Source organism: Mobula birostris, chromosome 27 (assembly GCF_030028105.1).
Source record: "Mobula birostris isolate sMobBir1 chromosome 27, sMobBir1.hap1, whole genome shotgun sequence".
Taxonomy (NCBI): Eukaryota; Metazoa; Chordata; class Chondrichthyes; order Myliobatiformes; family Myliobatidae; genus Mobula; species Mobula birostris.
The window spans coordinates 4,724,963-4,752,585 of NC_092396.1; the positions used below are offsets into that span (position 1 = coordinate 4,724,963).

A 27,623-nucleotide genomic window follows, 5' to 3' on the forward strand; every position below is an offset into this window, starting at 1 on the left:
AAAGCTCCAGCGCATTCTCTTTCTTAATACCTACCTGCTCAAGCTTTTCAGTCTGCTGCAAATCATCACTACAATCACCAAGATCCTTTTCCATAGTGAATACTGAAGTAAAGTATTCATTAAGTACTACCTCTGCTATTTCCTCCGGTTCCATACGTACTTTCCCACTGTCACAATTGATAGGTCCTATTCTTTCACGTTGTATCCTTTTGGTAAATTTTATTCCCATAGGTCACAGAGAGTCATAGTCAAAGGCCCCTTCAGCCCATCCAGCCTGTTCCAGAATATTATTCTACCAAACTCTTATTCTACTCCTACTGACTTGTACCTGGGCCATAGCCTTCCATAACCCCTCCCATCCATGTACCTAACCAAATTTCTCTTCAGTGTCGAAATCAAACCTACACCCGTTACTTCTGCTGGCAGCTTGTTCCACACTCACTTCACCTTCTGAGTAAAGAAGGTCTCTTTCCTCCTTAAACATCTTATCTTTCACTCTTAACCCATGACCTCGAGTTCTAGTCTCACCCACACCTCAGTGGGAAAAGCCTGCTTGCATTTACCCTATCCATACCCCGCATGACGTTGTATACTTCTATCAAATCTCCTCTCATTCTCCTACACTCCAAGCGTTACTAATAAAGTCAATATTATTGACCATCCCAACTTAACACTGAATTGGGTGGTTTGATGGGCCATTCTGGAGGACATTCAAGTCAACGCCCGTGCTGTGGGTCTGCAGTCAAAACAGACAGAAAGCAAAGAACATCTGACGATCTTGTCATTTTGTTGTTGCCGTTACTAGTACCCAGTTTTTTCCTCCATCACTATGGTTTATTTAGAGGTACAGCACAGTAACAAGCCCCTCTGGCCCAATGCGCCAGTGCTGCCAAAACACACCCATGTGACCAATTAACCTACTAACCCCTACATCTTTGAAATGGGGTAGGACACCAGACCACCCGGAGGAAACCTACGTGCTCGTAAAACATAGGATCAGAATTAGGCCATTTGCCCCATTGAGGTTGCTCTGCCATTACATCATGTCTGATTTATTATCCTCAATCCCATTCTCCTGCCTTCTCCCTTTAACCTCTGACACCCTGACTACTCAAGAACATAAATATAGCCATCTGTGGCAATGAATTCCACAGATTCACCACTCTCGGGCTAAAGAAATTCCTCCTCAACTCTGTTCTAAAGGCACGCCTTTCTTTTCAAAGACCCCTATACCCCACCAACGCAAAAACTCTCTCTTCTCCCCTCTCCCCTCGCAGAAGATACAAAAGCTTGTCAGAGGGAGAATGGACAAAGTCCCTACAGACAGCAGTGGGAATCGAATCGGTCGCTGGTGCTGTAATGGTGTTATGATGAATGCTACGCTACCGTGCCGACCTTGCTTCCTCTTAAATTCATTGAAAGATGCAGTTTGAGCTCATAGAACAGTACAACACAGGAATAGGCCATTCGGCCCACAGTGTCTGTGCTGATATTCAGGCTATTTTAAACTAATCCCATCTGCTTGCACATAGTTGATATCCTTCCATTCCGTGTCCGTTTATATGCCTCTTAAATATTGCTAATGTGTCTGCTTCAAATAACCCCTCCTCAGGCAACACACTCCAGTCAACCACCACAGAATCTCTTTTAAACTTTTCCCCCTCACACCTCACATCTGTTCCTCTCATGAAGAGCGTCTCGCCCTCTACCTGACTCCCTTACCCACTCATCCCTCCCCACTGGTCTCCCACCTGGCCCTTAACCCTGTAATTGGGACAAGTGCTACAGCTACCCCTTCATCTCCTCCCTCACTTCCATTCAGGGCCCCAAACAGCCCAACGAGTTGACATTTCATCTGCAACTCTTGTTGGGGTCATCTACTATATGCTCAACATCAGTGAGACCCAAAGTAGATTGGACGACTGCTTTGTCGAGCATCTTCGCTCCGTCCATCAGGTGTGCTTTGTGGTGCCCACCCATTTAAATTCTACTTCCCATTTTCACTTATCTACCCTTTTCCCCTTTTCTTTCCCATTCTGACATGTCCGCCCATGGCCTCCTCTAATGTCACAATGAAGCCAAACTCAGGTTGGAGGAGCAGCACCTCATTTTCCATCTGGGAAGTGTCCAACCTGACCACATGAACATCAACTTCTTTAACTTCCGGTTATCAGTCACCCCACCCCTTTTGTCTTTTTTCCATTCGTTATTCTAGTTAACCTTTCTACCCCCCCACTTCTCTTCTGCTCCCCGACCCATCACCTCCCTCTGGTAATTTCTCCCGTACCCTCACCTCCTTGGCTAAGCAGCGTCCATGCTCTGCTATTAACCACATTCGTAATCCCAACAACATTCAAGATGAGAGGGACCCCCTCGACTAATCTGCACTAAATTTCAGAACCAGAACTAGGTTTAATATCACTGCCATATGTTGTGAAATTTGTTGTTTTGAAGCAGCAGTACAGAGCAATAGAGGGGAAAAACTGAATTACTGTTACAATATATAATATATATAGTATGATACAGCTAAATGTATAGTGTGTGTGTGCGCGTGTGTGTGTATAAAATCTTTGAATTAAATAGGTAGTGCAATAAAAAAGAAATAGAACAGTAGTGAGGTAGTGTTCATGGGTTCAATGTCCATTCAGAAATCGATAGCAGAGGGGAAGAAGCTGTTCCTGAACGCTGAGTCAGTGCCTTCAGGCTTCTGCATCTCCTACCTGATGCTACCAATGCGAAGAGCGCATGTCTTGGGTAATGGGGGTCCTCGATGATGGACGCTGACTTTTTGATGCATTGCTCCTTGAAGCTGTGCTGGATGCTACCGAGCCGACTCATTTTACAACTTTCCGCAGCCTATTTTGATCCTGTGCAGTGCACTCCGCCACCCCCCTCCCGTGCACTCTACCCCCCCCCACCAGATGATGATGAAGCCAGTTCAAATACAAAACTAAATTGAGTAAGTAGTGCAAAGAGGGAGCAAAAAAAAAAGTGAGGCAGTGTTCATGGATTCCTGTCCATTTAGAAATCTGGTGGCAGAGGGGAAGAAGAGGTTCCTAAAATGTCAAGTGTGTGTCTTCAGGCTCCTGCACTTCCTCCTTGACGGTAGTGATGAGAAGGGGGCAGGCCCTTGGTTGGCTCAGATCAGTTCAGTCACTCTATCGCCGAATTGTGATCCCAGTAACCTCGCCGTCACTGATGTCATCGTGTCTGTCCCGGGACTGAGCAAGCGAGCATAGATGCAGGCTTTCACGGCCAGCTCACTAACCCACTAAACCAGCAGGAAACTGGTTCAAGCTCTCAATGAACAATGGCTTAAGTGAGGGCCGAGTGCAGTTTAAACATAAAAGAAGGTTCAATTCTCACTCCAAATAATAGACACAATTGTACAGTGTGTGATACCATTCAGAGTCAAATAGCAGCAAGACAATACGCACAGACCAAAACTTCATTGGCAATAATACTCCATCTGTGTGCACACTCTATACTCTCCTCCCAACCCCTTTGAAGCTGCTTGTCAGTATGTTCGGAAGATTGCGAAAATGGAGGGCTTTCTTTCAAAGATGAATAGTTGATTCATCCACTCCACAAACTACTTCCTCGCTGCCTTGAAATTTAATAAAAAAAAAGTTTCCAAAATAGGTTTTTGAGAACATTACATAACAATTTAAGAATTCATGTCAGGGACTCCAGGGACAAACTTCAGTGCCTCCGTAACCTTCCGCATACAGGTGGTTTCACTATACATTCAGTGTTCTCTTTATTAGTTACCTCCTGTACTTAACAAAGAGGCCGTTGAGTGTATGTTCATGATCTTCCGCTGCTGCAGCCCAAACGCTTCTAAGGTCGACATGTTGCTCGTTCAGAGATGTTCTTCTGCATACCATCGTTGTAACGCGTGGTCATTCCAGTTATTGTCACCTTCCTTGAACCAGTCTGGCCATTCTCCTCTGATCTCTCTCATTAACAAGGTGTTTTCACCCACAGAACTGCCTTTCAACCGGAACAACACACATCAAAGTTGCTGGTGAACGCAGCAGGCCAGGCAGCATCTCTAAGAAGAGGTACAGTCGACGTTTCAGGCCGAGACCCTTCGCCAGTCCTGACGAAGGGCCTCAGCCTGAAACGTCGACTGTACCTCTTCCTAGAGATGCTGCCTGGCCTGCCGCGTTCACCAGCGACTTTGATGTGTGTTGCTTGAATTTCCAGCATCTGCAGAATTCCTGTTGTTTGCGCTTTCAACTGCAAGTTTTTTTTTGTTTTTCACACCATTCTCTGTAAACTAAAGAGGTTGGTGTGCATGAGATACTCAAACCGCAGCCCTAATGACACCAACAACCATTCCACGGTCAAAGTCACTTAGATCACATTTCTCCCCCTTTCTGTTGTTTGGTCTGAACAAAACTGAACCTCTTGACCATGTCTGCATGCTTTTATGCACTGAGTTGCGACCACAGGATTGGTTAGTAAGAGATTTGAATTAACTAGGTGTCCAGGTATACTTAATAAAGTGGCCACTGAGTGTATTTTAGAGCATGGCCCAGATTAGCACATTGCAGGGTTCTGTACTGAGTTGCTCATGCAGAGACATACCCAGCAGTTCCACGGGTTTCCCAAAAGAGCTGTATTAAATTCAGCCTGAAACATGTGATATTACAATCCAACACGAGGCTCATAGCCAGGAGCAGGAATTGCACGTGGAATTAAGTGACAAATGTGATCCACATGTGTAAGTTGCACCCCAGGCATATTCCATTCAATGTTTTAAATATAAAACTTATCCTTTGAACTGCAGAAGCTACGGACATCTCTGCAGACTCAGCCCACATCCGTTGCTACAGCAACAGTCAGGTGATCGAAATGTTTTGTGTTCGGCGACTGTCAGCCCTACGACTCTTGGGAGGAAGGGAGATTAGGGCTACGGCTCGGAAGGCATCATGAACAAGCTGTTTCATGGCCAATCGCCCAACCCATCCGCTTGCCCCCGTTTACCTGACGGTGGGGAAATCCTCAAGGCAACAACTGTGTCTCCTACACAAGAGATTCTGCAGGCACTGTAAATCCAGAGCAACACACACAAAATGCATCACCGTCTGGTGTGGAGGGGCCTCTGCACAGGATCAGAAAAAGATGCAAAAAGTTGTAAACTCAGCCTGCTCCGTCATGGGCACAAGCATCAAAAACATCTTCAAAAGGCTCAGGAAGGCGGCATCCGTCATTAAAGACCCCCATCACCCAGGACATGGCCTCTTCTCATTGCTACCATCAAGGAGATACAGCAGCCTGAAGACACACACTTAATGCTTCAGGAACAGCATCTTCCATCAGATTTCTGAATGGACAATTAATCCATTAATTATACCTCACTATTTCTTTCTCTCTTTTTATACTACTTACTTAATTAAAAAAAAATATATATTTCTTATTGTAATTTATAGATGTTTTTAAAATGATGTATGGTAATGTACTGTTGCTGCAAAACAACAAATTTCATGATATATGCCAGTGATATTAAATCTGATTCTTATTGGGGATGAACTCAGCAGGTCAGGCAGCAACTATAGAAATGAATAAACAGTCAAAGTTTCCAGCCGATGCCCTGCTCCCTGTTAAACTTCAGAGCTGCAGGAGGTGTCCTCCTTGGGAGAAATGCAGGTAACTTTGATGGACATTTGCAGGGTTACAGAGATGCAAGAGATTGTAGATGCTGGAATCTGGAGAAATACACAAAGAGCAGCAGTAACTCTACCTGGGGGTGCAAATCAGAGTTGGGTGTTCAATTCTGACACTGTCTGCAAGCATGTGGGTTTCCTCCGGGTGCTCTGGTTTCCTCCCACAGTCCAAAGACATACCGGTTAGTAGGTTAATTAGTCTTGTAAATTGTCCTGTGCTTAGGCTAGGGTTAAATAGGATTGCTGGGCAGCATGGTCTGTTCCACCATGTATCTCTAAATAAAACGAAATAAAATAAAACTCAGAGGGTCAGCCAACATCTCCAGAGTGAAACAGAGGCATCTACAGAATCTTTCGCTTAGCATCAGTTGGCCATTGACCTCAGGAAGGGGAGAGCGTACGTTCGCACGTCATTTACATCAGTGGTGCTGAGGTTGAGACCGTTGAGAGCTTCAGGGTCCAGGGAATAAATGTCACCAATAGCCTGCCCTCGTTTAACCATGCAGGCTTCACGATCGAGTAAGTCACCAGTGCCTCTACTTCCTCAGGAGGCTAAGGAAGGTCCTCATTGAGTCTCACTGTGCTCCATCTCCAAACATGGGGATTTATGAAATTATGGGGGCATATATACAGTGAATTGGGTGGTGAGGGCAGAGACACATGCCAAGTCCATAGGAGCTGGCAACGGGCATGCAACGTTTCTTGGTTATTTATTATTTATTGCGATATCATGCAGAATAGGCCCTTCAAGCCATGCTGCCACGAAATCCCCAAATGAACCCTAGCTTAATCATGGGCCAAGTTATAATGACCAATTAACCTACTAACCAGTACATATGCTGGGCAGAGACCAGAACACCCAGAAGAAACCCACAATTCCCTCAGATTCCTTACAGATGAAGTCAGAATTGATCTCCGAACTCCCAATCCACAAGCTGTAATAGTGTCACACTAACTGCTACGGAGCCCTGGCGCCCCACTTAGATCAGGTCCAGCCACAACGGCCCATGGTTTTATCTTTTTAAAATTTATTTTATTTAAACTCAAAAGAAATTTTGCCAATACTGGAAACCTTGAGCAACACACAAAATGCTGGAGGAGGAACTCAGCCAGTCTGGCAGCGTCTATGGAAATGAATAGACGGTCATTGCTTCGGACTGAATCCTGATGAAGGGTCTTGGTGAATTTACTTATTCACTATTTAGAGATACAACACGGTAAGAGGCCCTTCTGGCTCAGCAAGCCTGCACAACCCAATTACACCCGTGTGACCAATTAAACTACTAACCTGTATGTCTTTGGGATGTGGGAGGGCACTGGAGCACCCAGAGGAAACTCACGTGGTCACGGAGAGAATGTTCAAGCTCCTTACCGACAGCGGTGGGAACTGACTGTCGCTGGCATTGTAAAGCTTTTATGCTAACTGTTTCACTACCATGCCAACCATTCTCCTTAAAAACATTGTTACATTCTCCATAAAAGCAAAACTTAAACTTTTCACTGTTCTCCAGGACCTCCCCCGAAGGACTCTTTCGATTTCAATTCTCACAGCGCAGTGAAATAATCTCTTAAAAAAAACACAGAAGCTCCCCCTCATTTCCCAGGCTGTGCTCAAGTGGATGGGTGTCAGGTGGGGGTGTGGAATAACTTGGAATTTTGCCCAAAATAAGGAAACCAAAGTGTGGGAAAACAATCACCAGTCCATTTTTTCCCAAAAATGAAACAGCTGTTGTATTCTCTGCTGGTAAGAACACACTGCCTCAGTTGCTGGCGCTGAACTCACGCTGGCCAAGAATACTGATCACCGGCCGACAATTCTTCTGATTAGTGTTTCCAATCAAGATGGAGCCAAGCTCTGCCGAAATCATGGCTCAGACTTTGATACCTTTAAGGTTCGTGGTTCTGGGGGCAAATTGGAAAGTTAGGGGTTAGGTTAGGGTTTAGGGACAGGATGTGAAGGAGTTTATTGTTTATGGGTGTTCTGCTGAACCTTGTGGGCATGCGTTGCTGGTGCCAGATTATGTTGGTTGTTATGCAAATGATGCATTTCACTGTACGTTTTAATGCATGCATGATAAGTAAATCTGAATTCAAATGACTGCGGAAGACGTGCCAGTCGGAAGGTGGGAACTGGGATTGAGATGGAGTCCATCCAAACCATCTGTGGCACCAATGGTCTCACCACCAGTCTGGTATTTCAACCTGTTGGGTTGAGTGGGCGAGGGGGACAATGGCACAGCTCGGAGAGCTGCTGCCTCACAGTCCCAAACATCCACAGAGTTCTCACTTTCTTTTTGACCGCAAAGTCGCTTCAAGATATCAGAATCAGATTTATTATCACCAACGTACATTGTGAAATGTGTTACTCCACAGCAGCAGTACAGTGCAATACATAAAATATACTGCAAATTATTATTAAAAACATGAAAAAAACAGAAGAGATACTGGAAATCTTGAGTATTGCACACAGAATGCTGGAGGAACTCAGCAGGTCTGGCAAAAAATAAGTAGTGCAAAAACAGGGCAAAATAGTGAGGTTGTGGGCCAGATATCTGATGGCAGAGGGCAAGAAGCTGTTCCTAAAATGTTGTGTGTGTGTGTGTGTGTGTGTGTGTGTGTGTGTGTGTGTGTGTGTGTGTGTGTGTGTGTGTGTGTGTGTTTCCGTGTGTTGGTTTCTGTGTGTTGGTTTGTTTTCACGTTCCTGTACCTCCTCCCTGATGTAGAAATGAGAAGAGAGCTTGTTGTGGGTGTGCTGCCTGAGGGTAGTAATGAGAAGAGGACACGTCCTTCCTTGCCCACCTTGAAGTTTTTATTTCTTCCTCTGTTTGATGGGTTTCTGTGGGTCCCTCTCGCCGATCCCCCTCTAGGATCTCTCACACACTCCTGCTTTTCAACCACACTCTCACTAACATGTACCCGTGCTGGGTACCTCTATCTGATCCCACAATCTTCAGCCCTTTGTCACCTCCACCAATCACCTCCGATTTTCTAATACCATTACTGCTCTCCCCCTCTCTCCATTATCTGCCCATCACCACCCCCCTCATTCTGATCCACCTGTCAACCTGCCAGCTCTTCCCTCCCCCTTTTTATTAACTAACTCCCCCCCCCCCCCAACACCAACATGGGAGGATGGAGATACACGTCTACCAAAGGAATGTAAGGCTCCCTTTCTCTCTGCTAGCAGGCAGGTCACACTTGGGCAATGTGTAGCATCTGCTTTGCCCCCACCCCGATCAGGGTCACACAAAGCCATGGGAGCAGGTGGTGGATGGTCGTATGAGCAGCTGGTACATATCACAAGTCCTGCTTATGCGACCATTGATGCCAGGCAGATAATCCCTGAAGAGTATTGATAATGCCCATCTTGTAAAGATACTGCCCAGAAGAAGGCAACAGCAAACCACTTCAGTAGAAAGTTTGCCAAGAACGATCATGATCGTGGAAAGACAATGATTGCTCCCATCATACAACAGAGTAAAAAGATGTACCATTAGAACAGAGGTGAGGAGGAATTTCTTTGGCCAGACGGAAGTGAATCTGCAGAATTCATTGTCACAAATCGCTGTGGAGGCCAAGTCATTGCGGATATTTAAAGCGGAGGTTGATAGGTTCTTGATTAGTCGGGTGTGAAAGGTTACAGGAGAAGGTGGGAGAATGGAGTTGGGAGGGATAATAAATTAGCCAGGTTGGAATAGTGGAGCAGACTCCATCAGCCAAATGGTCTAATACTGCTCTTGTGTCTTATGGCTCCTTGTGGGTGTGTGAGATTTCACTGGGAACTCCATGACCCAAAGACGTTGAGCTTCATAGGCGAACTGGCCACTGTAAATTGCCCTTAGTGTGCAGGTAAAGGGTAAAATCTGGAGAGGAGGGGTGAAGTAATGGGAGTGTGGGGAGATTAAAGTGAGAGTGGTGTAACATTAGCTTAAAAACATTGGTCTGCATTTAGAACATAGAACACAGAACAGTATTATACAGGTCATTTGGCCCACACTGTTGTGTGGACTTGATAACCTACTCCAAGATCTATCTAACCCACCTCCCCACCCCCATAGCCCTCTATTTTTCTTTCATCCATGTGCCTAACTAAGAACCTCAAATTTATTTAGAGATACAGCACAGAACAGGCCCAACAGTCCACACCACCAGCAACCCACTTAGTTAACACTTGCCTAATGACAGGACAATTTACAATGACCAGTTAACCTATGAACCAGTAGGTGTTTGGAATGTGGGAAGAAACTGGAGCAGCCAGAGGAAATCCAGGGGAGAATGTAAAAAACTCCTCACAGACGGTGGAAGAATTGAACTCAGAACTCTGAACACCACAAGCTGGAATAGCCTTCTTCCCATGAGTGTGGGGTTTGTCCCATGACACACCAGGAGGTGGAGGAATCAGATACAAACACTGTGCTTATGAGACATTCAGACAGACACTGAATTAGGCAAGGCGCAAAAAGGTTATGGCCCTACAGAGGGTGGAGGTTGTCTGGATCAATCCACCAAACCAAATGGGAAAGACAAGCAATCACAGCATTTACCATGCATTTGGGGAGAGGAGCAGTGATAGCTTGGACCATGACTGCTAGCTAAATTCAAGTTTAAGTTTAATTGTAATTCAACCATACATGGATACCCATGAATACTGCCAAATGAAACAGCATTACTCCAGGACCAAGGTACAAAACACAGTACCAACAGTCATACACAGCACAAGGCACATATAGCAGATTTAAGATATCGGTAAAATAGGGTCAAACGATATATATATAGTCCAAGTCCCCGAGTCTATGAATGTTGCAGCAGTCTGCAGTTAAACACAATACAGTTTGTCTTCTGCCAAGCAAACGCAGGAAGGCTGCACCGATGCCGCACCACACTACCTCCGGCATTGACATTAACAACTCTCTCCTGGACAGCAGCAAATGGGCAACACTGTGTCTTCAGGCCTTCTCCTCCCTACGACAAAGGCCTCAAGCTGTGGTGTGGCCAGCAGGTACGATAAAATCGGTTCTACAGCATATACAGGCCCTTTGGCCCATCACGTTCATGCTAACCTGCAAAACTAATTCCATTTGCCAGCACCGTGACTTTAATTTATTTTTAGATACAGCAGGCCTATTGCGGCGATCGAGCCCATACCGCCCAATTACACCCATGTGGCCAATTGTCATATTAACCTGGACGTCTTTGGATGTCGGGAGAAACCAGAGCACCTGGAAGAAATCCACGCAGTTACGGGGAGACCGAACAAACTTCTTAGGGGCAGCAGCGGAAACGAACCTGGGTCGATGGCGCTGTAATAACGTTACGCTACCTGCCGCACTAATGCGCCACCCGTTAAGCCTTGCTGCCTGTCATCTTCCTGTGCCTGACTCAGATTGCCCATAACATTATATGTAATTACATCTGATCCTACCACCTCCTCTGGCAGCACCTTGCAGATAACAACCACTCACTGTGTAAGTGACCATCAGCAATCTTCAGGAAAAATAGCTAGGTGACATTTATGCATAGAATTAATGGGGATTGACAGCAGCAAGAGTTTAGTGATTACGTTTTGGACTACAACCTCACACAGGCATAGCACTGAATACAAAGAGAACACTAATACAAAGAAATCACAGCAACGCATCTACTTCCTTAGGGGTTTGCAAAGATTCAGTATGTCATCTAAAACATTTGATAAACCTCTATAAAACTGCGGTGGAGAGTATCATGGCCTGATATGGAAATTCCATGCCCTTAAACAGAAAAGCCTACAAAAAGTAGTGCCAAATCCATCACAGGTAAAGCCCTCCACACCATTGAGCACATTTACAAGGAGACAGGTGGCATCCATCATCAGTACACCCTCCATCCAACCCACGTTCTCTTCTCACTGCTGCCATCGGGAAGGAGGTACAGAAGCCTCACATCCCACACCACCAGGTTTAGTAATGGTTATTACCCTCAGCCATCAGGCTCCTAAACTGACATCGACAACTTCACTCACCTCAACTCTGAACTGATTCCACAAGTTACAGACTCACTCACAAGAACTTTACAACTTGTGTTCCTGATATTATTATTTATTTATTATTATTTTGTTTTTCTTTCTGTATTTGCACAATTTCTTGCATTTTTGCATGTTGGTTGTTCATCTGTTTTTGTTTGTGTGTAGTTTGTCATTGATTCTATTGTGTTTCTTTGCATCTATCGTGACTGCCTGATATAGGTACAGAGGGGATGTCAGGTGTAAGTTTTCCACACAGAGAGTGGTGGGTGCATGGAATGCCAGCGGCGGTGGTGGTGGAAGCAGATACAATAGGGTCTTTTAAGAGCCTCTTAGATAGGTACATGGAGCTTAGCAAAATAGGGGGCTATGTGCTAGGGAAATTCTAGGCAGTCTCTAAAGTAAGTTACATGGTTGGCACAACATCGTGGACCGAAGGGCCTGTAATGTGCTGTAAATTTCTATATTCTATGCATATGTACGTTGATAATAAATTTACTTTGACCTTTGAGGGGGCATTATTTTAAGGCGATTGGAAAAAGTACAGAGGGAATGTCAGAGATGAGTGATGGATGTGTGGAAAGTCCAACCAGGGTTTTTTGTTGAGACAGATACATTAGGCACAAGAGCCTCTGAAGATAGGTACACAGATGAAAGAGAAATGGGGGGCTATGTAGGATGGAAGGATCAGGTTGATCTTGGGATAGGTTGAAAGGACAGCACATCGTGGGTCAAAGGGCCTGTATTGTGCTATACTGTTCTAAGCTCTATGTCCTCCGTTCTATGAAATTAACATTAAAATTTATTTATTTATTAATAGTTTGATAAGTTGAGTGAGCTAGGGTGTTTCTCTTTAGAGTGAAGGAGGAAAAGAGGTGACTCGATAAAGGAGTACAGAATGATAAGAGGCATAGATAGAGTGGACGGCCAGACACGCTTTCCCAGGGCTTTGAGGGGGCATAATTTTAAGGTGGTTGGAGGAAAGTGCTGCGGGGAGATGTCAGAGGTAAGGTTTTGTTTAATGTGGAGAGCAGTGGGTACGTGCAACGTACTGCTTGGGGAGATGGTAGAGGCAGATACATTAGAGACGTTTAAGAGACACGTGGATGTTAGATAAATAGAAGGCAATGTCAGAGGGAAAAGTTAGATTGGCCTTGGACTATGCAAGCTATCAGGGGCCGAAGGGCCTGTACTGTGCTGTAATGTTCTATGTTCTAACAAAAACCTCTAATTACACACTGGAGAGTCAGACTTCAGATTGCTGAATGATACCTCACTCTCTTTTGCGCTATGCATTTTTTATTGTAACTTAATATTTTAATGTCTGCACTGTACTGCTGCCACAAAACAATATATATCACTGATAATAAACGTGATTGTGAAGACGGCTCTGCACGTAACTTCTCGGAAGCTGAACAGGAATTCATTCAGATGACTGCTCGCGAGGAATGCACATTTGTTGCATTTGTGATAAATATTTGAATGAGGTCTGCAGACTTTAGCGGCTTCAAGAAAGCTGGTTCTCCTATCCCGCCCAAAATCAAAGCAAATTGCAGGTTTGCCACAGTCAAGTGCTGGCTTGTCTCAAATTATATGAAGAATTTAAGACACCGATTACGTTGGCAACAGTGATTTATCTCTGCTGAACAGGGGCGAAAGATGGAAGGGTGAGAGGACAAGGAGGGGGGTGGGGCTGCTGAGGCAGGAGGGAGGACAAAATAAAAGGACTTTCAGTGCTGTGCCTCCACCTTTCCAACGCTCATCAACATGCAGATCATATCGCAACTGATCCTTCCAATGTTTCTGCGGAGGGGGAGGGGATCTCTCCACATTTGCCGAACGACTGCCTTTGTAGCTTTAAGAGGCAACTGTTCCTCTCAGATAAACCTCGCTGCTTCGACCTTCCAGAGCCATTTTTCCTACCGAATGGAGCCTACTGGTGGGGCGGGGTGGGGGGGGGGGGGGCGCGGTGTTCACCATGACCATTCCAATAATTTCTTACCCTGATCCAAGCGGCTGCTTCAGAATCAGGTTTATCAGCCCTACACATGTCATGAAATTTGTTGCTTTGTGACAGCAGTACAGTGCAGTGCATGAAAATACTACAAGTTACAACAAGAAATATAAAAAATATGGTATTGTGGTTCTAATTAACACAAGTAAAGGGAAAGATTTGGGAAAGGGATAAAAAATGAAAAAATTAAGTAAGTAAGTACATAGGGATTGGATAATTATGTCTGCGGGCAGCAGCAAGCATGAACAAATTAGGATATAAACACCTACAATGGTTGATACATAGGCTTATATACAACATTTTGGACCAGTGGAAATGGTCCAGAAGAGTTATATGGAAACTACTATTACTATTTTTCTTAACAATTAATACCATTACTTAGCCTAATAGATTAGAATTACCACAGTACATAATTATCTATTTACATGTCTAATTTCCTTTTATATCATCTCAATGTGTACTTAAGAATGTATAAATAATTATAGTTTTATACATATAAAAAAATGGAAAAGGTTATATGTGTGAAAAAAGTACATGATATTTGTGAATTCCTTATCCAAATAAAAATAAAATTTAAATTAAAAAAAAAGGTATTGCGGTTCTGAGCTTGGGAGTTCAGAGTTCAATTCCAAGCTGTAAGAAGTTTGTACGTCCTTCCATAGAGCGCATGGGTTTCCTCCAGTTGCTCCAGTTACCTCCGCAGTTCAAAGACGTATGGGTCAGTAGGTTTAATTGGTCATTCTACGTTGTCCAGTGATTAGGCTAGAGTTAAATCGGGGATTGCTGAGCGGCATGGCTCGAAGGGCCGGAAAGGCCTGTTCCACGCTGTATCTCAGTAAAATAAAGCTAAACTGCCCTTTGATTAGGCTGCGGTTAAATAGATGGGTTGCTGGATGGTGCAACTCTGCACTGTATCTCTAAATAAAGAAAATAAAATATATAAGTAGTGGAAAAGGGATCAAAGAGTGAGGGAGTGTTCATGGGCTCATTTCCTGTCCAGAAATCTGCTGGCAGAGAGCAATAAGTTATTCCTAAGATGTTGAGTGTGTGTCTTTAGGCTCTGGTAACATCTCCCTGATGGTAGCAACCAGAAGAGGGCATGTACTGGGTGATGAGGGTCCTTAACAAAGGATGCTGTCTCTCTGAGGCAGCATCCTTTAGAAGATGTCCTCGATGCTGGGGGAGGCTAGTGATGGAGATGTCTGACTTTACAGCTCTTTGCAGCTTTTTCTGGTCCTACCCTCATATTTCCCAGTCTTCAAACTCAAAGTTAACTTATTATCAAATTAGGTATATGTCACCATGCACTACCCGGAGATTAATTTTCTTGCAGCCACTTACAGGGAGATAAAGAAATACAACAGAATTTATCTAAAACTCACATAAGCAAAGACCGGCAAACAAGGTGCAAAAGACAAATTGTGCAAATTGAAATACTAATACTGAGAACATGAGTTGTAGAGTCCTGGTAAGTGAGTCTATAGGTTGTGGAATCAGTTCAGGGAGTTGAGATGAGCAAAGTTATCCACACTGGTTAAGGAGCCTGAGGATTGAAGAGTCTCACCTAATCTCCTGAAACTCTTAATGAAATACAGCCTTCTTTGTAACTGTGTGAATACATTGGGCACAGGATAGGAATTCCGATCTACCTCATTGTCAGCCCATCTGAGATAACCAGACAAGTCAAGTTCACCTTTTTGTATGGCTCCCATCCACTAGCCATTCCCAGGCATTCACTGGCCTGCTGCTTCAATACAAGGGACGTCCTTCTATTCTGATGTTGTGCCTTGTGAGTAGCCTCTGGCTAAACACAAACCACACATAGACCACACGAGAAGTACTGCGTTCTGTTCTGGTCATCTTATTATTGGAAGGACACGGAAGCTTTAGAGAGGGCGCAGAGGAGATTTACCAAGATGCTGTCTGGATTAGAGAGCATGTCTTATAAGGAAAGGTTGAGCAACCTAGGGCTTTTCTCCTTGGCTAGAAGGATGATGAAAGGCGACTTGATAGAGGTGTGCACGTTGACAAGTGCTACTTTTTCCCAGGGCAGAAATAGCTGATACAAGGGGGTCATAATTCATGCGACCTGGCTGGTGGCGTAGTGGCATCAGTGCCGGACTTCAGGACAAAAGGTCCCGAGTTCTTTCTGTCCGTGCTGGGTTACGAGCTGGTGATCTCTTTGGAAACTCTCCCGGCAGAAGGCAATGGCAAACCACTGCTGTAACTTGCCTCGTACGCGGTTCCGCACTGTGTCAGAAAGGCGTGGAGGGAAATCGTCCGCTCGGACATGGGGATCACTAGTTTTCATCTTCAGTGCTTACAACTCTGACATCCATCCACAGTGATTGCTGGCCTCCAATTGCACACCATTGGCTCCTGTCCATGGCTCTTTGGTTATTAACCTTGAGCTCAAACTCCCCCCATCCCTGTACCTGAACTCAAGATATCCCCTAACTCCCTGTGCTATCTCCTATACCATCCCTATAAATCTGAAAAAACATCCAAGTATGAGCCTTGACCTTGATGGACACTGCAGCTGGACACCATCTTGACCAGAAAGGAGCGCTAGAAAATATGACATGGCAGACATGATGTGAGCCCTGGTGAAAGGTCTTGGCTCTCCTCCATCAGATTCCTTCTTCTTCAGCCCTTTACCTTTTCCACCTATCACCTCCCAGCTTCTTACGTCATGCCCCCTTCCCCTCATCCTGGTCTCACCTATCACCTGTCAGCTTGTACTCCTTCCCCTCCCCCACCTTCTTATTCTTGCTTCACCCCCTTCCTCTCCAATCTCCCCTCCGTAGATGCTGCTGTGTTCCTCCAGCATTTTGTGTGTGTTTCCAAGGCATCGACTGTTCATTTCCCTGCATAGATGCTGCCTGACCAGCTGAGTTCCTCCAGCATTGTGTGTGTGTGTGTGTGTGTGTGTGTGTGTGTGTGTGTGTGTGTGTGTGCGCGCGCGCGCGTATGCGCGCGTCTCCCTCCTTGTAAATTCAGGTTTAGGTGCATGTACCGGACACTCCAATCTTTCAAGTATGTGAACCTGAGTTTACAGATCACCTTTGAGGTACCATACAATATGCTACTTTTCATAGTAGCAGAGCACAGGCTGTCTAAAGGGAGACTAGTTGTCCAAAGGCTCGGTCAAAGGAGTAGGTTTTCCTGAAGAGTCCAGGGTTCAAATCAATCATGTGATATTTTAAATAAGTAATTTCCTCCCTGTCAGGAATGAAAAATAATAGATCCAGCCTGCTTTTCATCTATAGATACTGTTTACATTCCAAAACATAGACCATTAATTTCACAGCTGTGCCCTCTGTGGGAATGGCAGCTCTAAATAAGCTGCTCACGCAAAGGCAAATGGACCAAAGCACCAGGTCTAGTCCGCGGCTTTGGTTAAACCTCAGTGGGATTTGCTTGTGTTCTTGCCCTGACGTGGTAGGGTGGGACAACAGTAACTGGGAGATGAAAACCACATATTCACTATGGCTAAAGAAATTCTTCCTCCCCTCTTTTCTAAATGAATGTCCCTCTATTCCGAGGCTGTAGTCTCTGGTCCTAGTCTCCTCCACTATGGAAAACATTCACTCTATCTAGGTATTTCAATACTCAATAGGTTCCTCTTTAAGTGAACATACAATTTTGGTACCGACAGACACTCTATTGACCAGGGAATTTTCCCAGTCTTTGCAAACACTGGTGAGATGTTCTTGCAAGCAACAGTTCTTCTCTGCAGGTATCTCTCATAAGTCTTCCCGAGTAACACACAAAATGCTGGAGGAACTCACCAGGTCAGGCAGCATCCATGGAAATGAATAAATAGTCGACATTTCAGACCAAGACCCTTCATCAGGACTGGAAAGAAAGGGGGAAGATGCCAAAATACAAAGGTGGGAGTGACGAGGGGAAGGAGGATCTCAAGGTTGTATGTGGGATACATACTCTAATAATAAACGTACTGCCAACTTTTTAAAATCTGAACACTGTTCATTTCCCTCCACATATGCTGCCTGACTCGCTGAGATCCTCCAGCGATTTGTGTCTATTGCTCCAGATTTAACGAGAAGATAAATTTTCTTTGAAGATAGGTCTGAGGTGTAATTACTGGCCAGGATGTCAGGGATAAGTCCATTGCCTTCTTGTGCTATACCACAATGGTATTTCTTCACACCTACTTCAGAGAACAGGCCCTCAGTTTCACTGCAATTTTTGATGTACATGTGATAAATAAGCTTGTATCTTAAATAAAGCGTAACAGCTACAGAGAAAGTGCAGTGCAGTTCTACAATAAAAGGGCAGGATCATAATGAGGTATATTGTGAGGGGAAGAGTCCAATTTATTGTATAAGATGTCTGTTCAAGATTCCGATAAAAAAGCTGACTTAAAATTCTAAGATGTTCTACATCTATATCAACATTGGGCACCAACTAGTACGGTATAATGAGTTCTTCAAGCCTGTGTGAATCGCCGGAGAGCATTGGGCTCTGAGGTTTTCAGAGCATCTGAATTGGTTAATTGTCATTTAATGACAGCCTTTTAATAATTGTTTAGAGTTTTCCTCGAGCAACTCTCTCTTCGTAATATGGTCTCCTGGTGCTTTCTGCTTAAGCTTGTTAAGTTTATTTTGATAGGCCTAGGGATTCTGCATTAAGCAGAGGCTCGATTACTGCTCATTGCTGGGTCTTAGTTTTGAGCATGTTACTTCCCCCAGCATTGCTCGGCCAAGCGACTGGTGTTCTTTTGGAACTATTATGAATAAACTCTCATCGCCATCTCTATATCAGGGTCTATGAGTCTATCTTTCTTCCACATATTGCCAGCACGCTCCGTGACTTAAACTTGAAACTTGAATTTTGAATGAAGTATAACAGCTGGAGAAAGTGCAGTGCAGGTAAACAATTTTAATTTAGGCATCCGTGAGTCTCGTGAGACCATGGATTTGTGCCTTGTAAGGTTTCCAGGGCGCAGGCCTGGGCAAGGTTGTATGGAAGACCAGCAGTTCACACGCTGCAAGTCTCCCCTCTCCATGCCACCGATGTTGTCCGAGGGAAGGGCACTAGGGCCGATACAGCTTGGCACCGGTGTCATCGCAGAGCCATGTGTGGTTAAGTGCTTTGCTCGAGGACACAACACGCTGCCTCAGCTGAGGCTCGAACTACCGACCTTCAGATCACTAGACCAATGCCTTAACCACTAGGCCATGCACCAACACTAAACAATAAAACAATAAAAGGGCAAGATCATAACGACGTAGATTGTGAGGGGAAGAGTCCATCTTACCATACAAGATGTCTGTTCAAGAGTTTGATAACAACGGGGTAGAAGCTGTTCTACTTTACACTATGTTCTCATCTGTACCAACAGTGCGCACCCATTAGTACCATGTTCAGTGTACTAATAAGGCATGCCTACTCTTTCAGCTAGTATTTCAGCAGTGCCCTTACGAGATGGGTGACCCCCCCCAACCACTATCAATACTCTTCAGAGACTGTCTGGTAATCAGGACTTGCGATATGCACCAGCTGCTCGCACGACCATCCACCACCTGCATCCATGGCTTCACGTCACCCTGATCTGGGGTGCTACACCTTGCCCAAGGGTGACCTGCAGGCTAGTGGAGGGAAAGAATGCCTTGCACCTCCTTTTGGAGAGACGTATCACCACCTCGCCATCCAAAGATTTGAGAGAGGGAATATGTGGCCATTTGAATGCTTTGGAACTGCAGAACGTGCAGTAAAGCAGCGGCAAAGTTGAAGACGTGCCCCGTTTACAAAACACTGGTGGAACCTTTGCATATTCCCACTGCTAATTGTGGAATCCTAAGAGACTGGCCTTAAAACTATCAAAGGCACGACTATTTATTCCAACAAGGTCTCCTTTTGTTTCTGTCTCTCGTGTTTGAATAGTTGGGAAAGTGAAAGGGAGAGGTAGGAGTGTTGTTGAAATAATTCTGGTTGCCAAGGATGTGACAGCATTTAATCGCTGCCTCAGTGATTAGAGAAACGGTGGATGTAGCCTTCATTGGTGAGGGACAAGATTTGTGTACAGTTCAACACCTCCCTGTTGAAGGAGCTTGAAACAAAAATCGTTAAGATTTCTTGCTATTTGAGGGTGTTCCTGTATAGACATACCTGAACATAAAGAGCATCCTCACATTACTCAGAGGCCTAACTAGAGTGGAGGTGCAGAGGCTGCTCTGTATAATAGGTGAGTCTAGGACCAAAAGGCAGAGCCTCATATTAACGGGGCGTTGATTTAGAACAGAGATGAGGAAGAATTTCTTTAACCAAATGGAAGTGAATCTGTGGAATTCTATTCCATGGATGGCTGTGGAGGGCAAGTGATTGAGTATATTTAAAGTGGACATTGATAGATTCTCTATTAGGGATATTAAAGGTTTTGAGGAGGCGGTAGGAGAATAGGGTTGAGAGGAATAACAAATCAGCCACGATAGACTGGCAGAGCAGACTCAATGGGCTGAATTGCCCAAAACTTCTACTATGTCTTATGGTCTTCGGGTTTTATAAGCCATTACCGGCGCAGAATCCTCTCACAACAGACAAAAACTACAGCGAGCTGTCAGGTCAGTAGAAAAGGTCATTGGCTGCAGTCTACCATCACTGTATGTGTCCAGGCCAAAGAAGCAGGCAAAATCATTGTGGACACTACCCACCCAGCAAACAGCCTTCTCCAAAATCTCCCTCTGGAAAGTGCTGTAGGGCTATTAAAACAAAAACTGCACACTATTTTAAAAGTGCCTCCCCACAGGCAGTTAATCTGATCAACCATTCTAGTTAGCCAGCCCTATCTCCCACCCCACCACTCTGTGTATTACTTCAGTTACTGCAGTGCACTGTAAACACAAGGGATTCTGCAGAAGCTGGAAAAACAGAGCAACACACACAAAACACTGGGGGAACTCAGCAGGTCAGGCTGCATCTTTGGCAAGGAATATAGACAGTCGACGTTTCGGACCAAGACCCTTCATCAGCACTTTGCACCACTTTTTATAAGGCTGTTTACACTGTAAATACTGTACATGCTGGTATTTGTGCATTAATGCACATTTCATTCCATATCTGTACATTAGCTACCTTTGCTTTTACCATAATTCTTTATGATTGCATTCAGACTCCACAACTATTTCCATATTTTACTGTCTCATTTTCTAAATTTCAAACATATTGAAGCAGGATTTTTGAGCTAATCTGAAAAAGGTTGTGCTTCAAAGTAAATCTATTATCAAAGTACAGACAGATCACCATATGCAACTTTGAGATGCATTTTCTTGTGGGCATTCGCAGTAAGTACAAAGACACACAATAGAATCAATGAAAAACTACATACAAAGACAGACATTCAGCCGAGGTGAGAAAGACAACAAACTGTGCAAATAATAAAAGACAAGCAAAACAATAATAGATAAATAAGTAATAAATAATATTGGGAACATTATTTATAGAGTCCTTGAAAGTGAGTCGATCGGTTGTGAATCAGTTCAGTGCTGGGCCGTCTCCTTCAGTTAACTGATGCCTGAAACCTCGGTCAGAGTGCCAAGGCTTCTCTGGAATGTCAAACATTTCATTCCACATATCTTACAATGGTGTTGCTCCACAATCTCTGACAGCAGCTTTTAAAACCTTCACTGCCACAGATGTTGAGCTCTGTACAAAACCTGCCACTTCTAATTGCCAGCTGGGTTTCTCAACACCAAAATATACAGGGAGTAAAGAATTGCAGGACAGTAGCTTTGTAGCTGTGCTACACTCTACAGCACCAGCATTAAGATCAGGTTCAACTGCGGCTGCTGTCTGTAAGAAATTTGTACGATTTCCCCTCCCCCCTCCGCCCCCCGTGACTGTGTGTGTTTCCTCCAGGTGATGCGGTTTCTTCCCACATTCCAAAAAGACATATTGATCAGGGTTGTGGGCATGCTCCCCCACCACATCCTCAGACTTCATTGGTCACTGTTACAAATGAGGCTTTGCAGTGACAACCAACGCAAGGTGAAATTTACTTTCACCTTATGTTTCGATATTTCAATGTACATGTGACTTCTATAGATGTGTAGTGGAGAGTGTATTGACTGGCTGTATCACGGCCTGGTATGGGAACACCAATGCCTTTGAATGGAAAATCCTACAAACGACAGTGGATTTGGCCCAGTACATCATGGGGGAAGTCCTCCCAACCATCTACATAAAACGCTGTCACAGAAAAGTAGCACCCACCATCAAAGACCCACCACCCAGGCCATGTTCCCTCCTTCCTGCTGCCATCAGGTAGAAGGTACAACAGCCTCAGGGCTCACACCACCAGGTTCAAGAACAGTTACTACCCCTCAACCATCAGGCTCTTGAACAAAAAGGGATAACTTCACTCATCCATTGAGATGTTTCCACAACCAATGATCTCACTTTAAGGACTCTGTATCCTTTTATTTCATGCTCTTACTATTTATATATATTTGAACTTCCACAGTTTGTTGTCTTCAATGCTCTTGTTCTTTCACCGATCCTGTTTACAGTTACTATTCTATAGATTTGCTGAGAAAGCCCGCAGGAAAAAGAATCTCAGGATTGTATGTGGTGATGTGGTGACATATATATAATCTGATAATAAATTTTACTTTGAACTTTGAACAACTAAAGAATCTTATATCGTCTACATTTTCAGCATAGAATAACCATACAATACTTTATTAAGTTTTCAAAGTCAGCAGCCTATCAGAAGTGCTGGTGTTTACACAGTAGCAGGAGTATGTTGGGTGTAACCTGCACATCCCTGATGCAGTTCACTATACGCTTCAATGTACATCATAACAAATAAAGCTAATCTTTATCTTTAATCAAAAAAATCTGGTGGGTAAGATTTATTTATAGTGAGACAGTGAGTCAGTGAGACAGTGAAACTATTATTGTTTCTTGAACAATAATAGAATACCAGTTTTATATGCTGCTTTGCATTTTCCTCAGGTGTACACACCATTAAGCGTGGTCTGAACTTTGGCCTGTGTTCCTCCTCGAGAAAACTTTCAGCTCCCTTACAAATCCAAAGCTCCCCGGACGTGACCAGGCAAGTAGATAGGGAGGTAAAGAAGGCACATGAGAACATGCTTGCTTTTGTTGTTTGCGACGTTGAGTACAAGAGTCAGGAAGTCACATTGCAGCAATGTAAACTTCACTGAACTTTGTAGCATTAACTTCTTATAAAACATTTTAGCCAACATGCTGGCATGGTGGTTAGTGCATTGCCAGCCATCACTGGACAGGATTCGGTTTCCACTGTTGTCTGCAAGGAGTTTTCTGGTTCTCCCCATGGCTGCGCAGGTTTCTTCCACATTCCAAAGATGTACGGGTTAGGGTTAGTAAGTTGTAGGCATGGTACTTTGGTGCCAGAAGTGTGGTGACAATCGAGGACTGCCACCAACACATCCTCGGAACGTGTTGGTCGTTGACGCAAAAATAATGCATTTCACTATGTATTGTGATGCTTGTGTGACAGATAACACTAATCTTTATCTTCTGTAGGGCCACACACAGTATTGTGCACAGTTCTGGTCACCCCGTTGTAGAAAGGATTTGGAGGCTTCAGAGAGGGTGCAGAAGAGGACACTGGCTGGACTAGAGGGCACAGGCTTTAAGAAGAGATTGAACAAATTAGGGCTATTTTCTTCAGAGAGTTGGAGGCTGACAGGAGACCTGATAGAGTCAGAGTCAAAGAAAAGTACAGCTCAGAAACAGGCCCTTCAGTCTATCTAGTCCATGCTGAAACATTTTTCCTGCCTACTCCCATCGACCTGCACTGAGACCACAGCCCTCCAAACACCTACCATCCATGTACCTATCCAAAATTCTCTTAAATGTTGAAATCAAGCTCTCATGAACCACTTTGCGCTGGCAGCTTGTTCCACACTGTCACCATCCTCTGAGTGAAGCAGTTTCTCCTCCTGTTCCCCTTAAACTTTTCACCTTTCACCCTTAGCCCATGACCTTTAGTACTGGTCTCACTGAACCTCAGTGAAAAAACAAACAAGAGAAAATCTGCAGATGCTGGAAATCCAAGTAATGCACACAAAATGCTGGAGGAACTCAGCAGGCCAGGCAGCAACTATGGAAAAGAGTGCAGTCAACATTTTGGGCTGAGATCCTTCAGCAGGTACTCTTTTCCATTGATGCTGTCTGGACTGCTGAGCTCCTCCAGCATTTTGTGTGTGTGTTACTCAGTGAATAAAGCCTGCTTGTAATTACCCTATCTGTACCCCTTATAATGTTGCATCCCTCTCCATCTTAAGTTTATAAGATTATGATAGGCATAGATAGGGTAGAGAATTAGAATGTTTATTTTCAATCTTCAAGTATTTTGAATGAAGGGTCACTGAAAAGAAGCATTAGCTTGACTTCTCTCTACAGAGATGCTGCCCGACTTATGAGTGTTTTCATTATTTTCCGTTTTTATCTCAGAAATCATGCGGCTGCAGGATTGATAGCTTTCTTTCCACTCCAGTGGGATCACACTCAGCTTGTTCCACTCAGCCCCAGAGGATCATTGCAGTGGCTTCTTTTGTCATTTCCCCAGAGGCTAGGTGTGCTGAGCAGCCTTGTGCATGATAACTCTTCTGTGATGCTAATAACTTGTGCACTGTTTTCATGATGGAAACACTGATGTTTTTGAGCATGAAATTCATTACTGGCTCATGGCGGGGCAGCTAGAAGCATTAGGCTCTAAGAATGGTCTAATACAGGGGTTCCCAACCTGAGGTCCACAGACCCCTTGGTTATTGGTAGGAGTCCATGGCATAAAGAAGGTTGAAAGCCCCTAGTTCTTTGCGGGAATGGGACCTGCTCTCGGGGTCTCAAGACTGGCCACTATTCAATATGCCAAGGACACGGCATAGAGGACGAGCGTGCCCTCAGAGTGCTGGATTTGCGTGGCTCTGGAGGTGGGCGGACTCGAGGCCGGTGCTGCCGCCTGGTGCGTTGTGGGATACAGAAGATCGAAAGCAGCGAGCTGGCTGCGCTGCAACAGACTTTTAACACCATAAATCAGCGAGTTGCTTGTTATGTCTCCCCTCTCGCTGTGAAAGGGGGACACCTCTTTTTCCCTTTTTAGGGAGAGAGAGAGCCTGTGGTGTGTCAAATTACCAGGTGAACGAGTAGACTTTGGGGTACTGGAAGTCTGTGTCAAGCTGCACGTTTGAGTGCTCGTGGGGGGGGGGGGGGAGCGCCGATGCTTTTTTTGCTGGTGGGGGAGGGGGCTCATTGCCTTGCTGCTGCTTGTACGTGGGAGGGGGGAGCTGGGGTGGGATTTGCAGTTCTAACATTTAACTGTCATCCATTCTTTGGGGCACTCTGTTTTCGTGGATGTTTGCGAAGAGAAGTAATTTCAGGAGGTATATTGTATACATTGCTCTGACATTAAATGTACCTATTGAAACCTGCTGGTCTAAAAGGAGGACAGAGGCTCTGAGGTTGAGGAAGGGAGGTATTTAGCTCAAGGACCTGGCATAGTCAGCAACATTGGGAACTGAGTTTGGGAAGGAGGTGGAAAATGCACATCACCTTAAAATTACGCCCTCGCATATTAGCCATTTCCACTCTTGGAAAAAGTCACTGGCTGTCTACCTATCTATGCCTCTTACCATTTTATACAAGTTGCCTCTCATCCTCCTTTGATCGAAAGAGAAAAGTCCCAGCTCACTCAATCTTTCCTCATAGCACATCCTGGAAAATCTCCTCAGCACCCTCTCCAAAGCTTCCACGTCCTTCCTATAATGAGGCGACCAGATCTGAACACAATGCTTCAAGTGCGGTCTAACCAGAGTTTTACAGAGCTGAAACATTACCTCATATCTAAAATCAATCCCTGGACTAATGAAGGCCAACATACCATACATCTTCTCAACCGTCCTATCATGGTTGAAGGTGGGGGAAAAGTTGTTCAGCCTAACCGGTCCCTTGCAAATTGTTCAGCTGAAGAACCGGCTCCATGGGAAACTCTGCACAAGCCAGATAAAGTTTCCTTCCAATCCCCACTTGCAAACTAATAAAACAAAGAAGTTGACTAGTTTCTGAAAAGCAGATACCCTGGCTCCTCACAGTTTGCTGATGCTTCTGGACTGGCCTGGGAATTTTACACTTTGAGTTTGCAACATGCAAACGTGTGCGGTGGGGTGCTTTGAAGTTCAGCAGGAGAGAATAGTTCATGAATCGTTGACTCTTGAAGTCCCTGGGTAATCGATCTTCAGTGAAGGAGTTACCGGACTGGAATTCTTCCCATTGACCTGTGGATACAGGATCTCCAATGACAAATCATCCACTTTCTTTACAGCAACATAGATCCCATTTTAAGGAAGAGGGCTCCCAACATGCACATGGCTTTGACAGATCTGTACTGTGAATGATATTCGACCTGTTCATTTGTAGTAAGCACATTCCAGTGGGTTCTATTGCTTGCTGTTGCCAGAGGGTAGGCTCTGAGCCTTGTTGTGTTTTGTTTCTGGGTTTTTTTTGTGCGGGGGGTGGGTTTGATGTTTCTCTTTTGAACAACTTCCATGGTTTTCTTTGTTTTGTGGCTTTTTGCAGATGACAAATCTCAGAGTTGTATATTACATGGAAACTTTAATAAGTGAAACTTCGAACCTCTTTCTTCCCCCAGATTCATTACTCCTCTATTTTCAATGTTTCATTCTCACCCATACAGTAGATTTTGGTAAATAAGTAATTGCTAAATTGGTTTATTATTGTCTGATGTACTGAGGTAGAGTGAAAAGGTTTGTTCTGCATGTCAACCATATCAATCATTTCACCACATCAATGCATTGAGGTAGGACTGGAGAAAACAGTAACAGAATGCAGAATGGAGTGTTACAGTTACTGAGAAAGTACAGTGCAGGCAGACAATATGGTGCAAGGCTGTAATGAGTAGATCATGAGGACAAGAGTCCATCTTATCATACAAAGGGACTGTTCAGTAGTCTTATATCAGCAGCATATCCTTGACCCTGGTACTAAACATAAAACATTCAGTTACACAAACTCATACCTGCCCTGGGAAAAAGTCTCTGGCTGTCTACTCTATCTATGCCCCTTATCATCTCATACCATTCTATCAAGTCACCTCTTGCCCTCCTTCTCTCCAAAGAGAAAAGCCCGAGCTCACTCAACCTACCCTCATAAGTCACGCTCTCTAATCCAGGCAGCATCCTGGTAAATCTCCACTGCATGCTCTCTAAAGCTTCCTACAAGTTCCTGTAACTAGGTGACCAGAACTGAACACAAGACTCCAAGTGTGGTCTAACCAGAGTTCTATGGACCTGGAACATTTCCAGGAAATCTCTCTGGACAGTGATCAGTAACAGGGGCATTTCACTTGTTCGCCCACCAATTCAATTTGATAACATGGATGAATTCACTTTATCTTCAATCTCCTGACTTTTATGAACTTCATCTTTTAAAACTAGACAGTAGAGCACACTTTTCTTCGATGTATTATTGCTGCCAGTGACATTGTCGTAGTGCACACAGCTCTGTCCACCAGATTTACTCTCTGCACCAGGAACACACAGCCTTCTTTGTTCTGCAGCTATGTTGAACCTCACTCAAAATTGTGAATAGGTGTAACACACAAAACCATGAGAATCGGGACATTTAATTAATGCATGATCTAACCGAGTTTTGTCCCAAAGCCTTTTGAGACAATATGCTAAGAAATCCGCATTGTGGCACCATGGCCTGTTTCAATCGTCTTAAAGACAAAGATTAGCTGTACTCGACTATAAGACATAGGTGCAGAATTAGGCCATTTGGTCCGTCTAATTTGCTCTACCATTCCATCATGGCTGATTTATTATCCCCCTCAACCCTATTCTCCTGCCTTCTTCTCGTAACCTTTGATACCCTGCCCTACCAAGAAATTCCTTCTCATCTCTGTTCT

The 27,623-nt window shown here is 44.4% G+C and overlaps 1 protein-coding gene across 3 annotated transcripts in view; it reads right to left on the reverse strand.

The window, feature by feature from the left end:
• The window catches only part of agrn (agrin), a 546,801-nt gene that overhangs the window by 478,700 nt on the left and 40,478 nt on the right, over window positions 1-27,623 (reverse strand). Inside the window, exon 1 of one of the 3 annotated variants that reach the window (XM_072245171.1) lies at window positions 20,951-21,002. The exons of the other annotated variants lie outside the window; for them this stretch is intronic. Within the exon in view, the coding sequence (XP_072101272.1) occupies window positions 20,951-20,972 (22 nt within the window). The 5' untranslated portion in view covers window positions 20,973-21,002. Of the gene's footprint in view, window positions 1-20,950; window positions 21,003-27,623 lie in introns of those variants that run through there. 3 annotated transcript variants of the gene reach the window in all.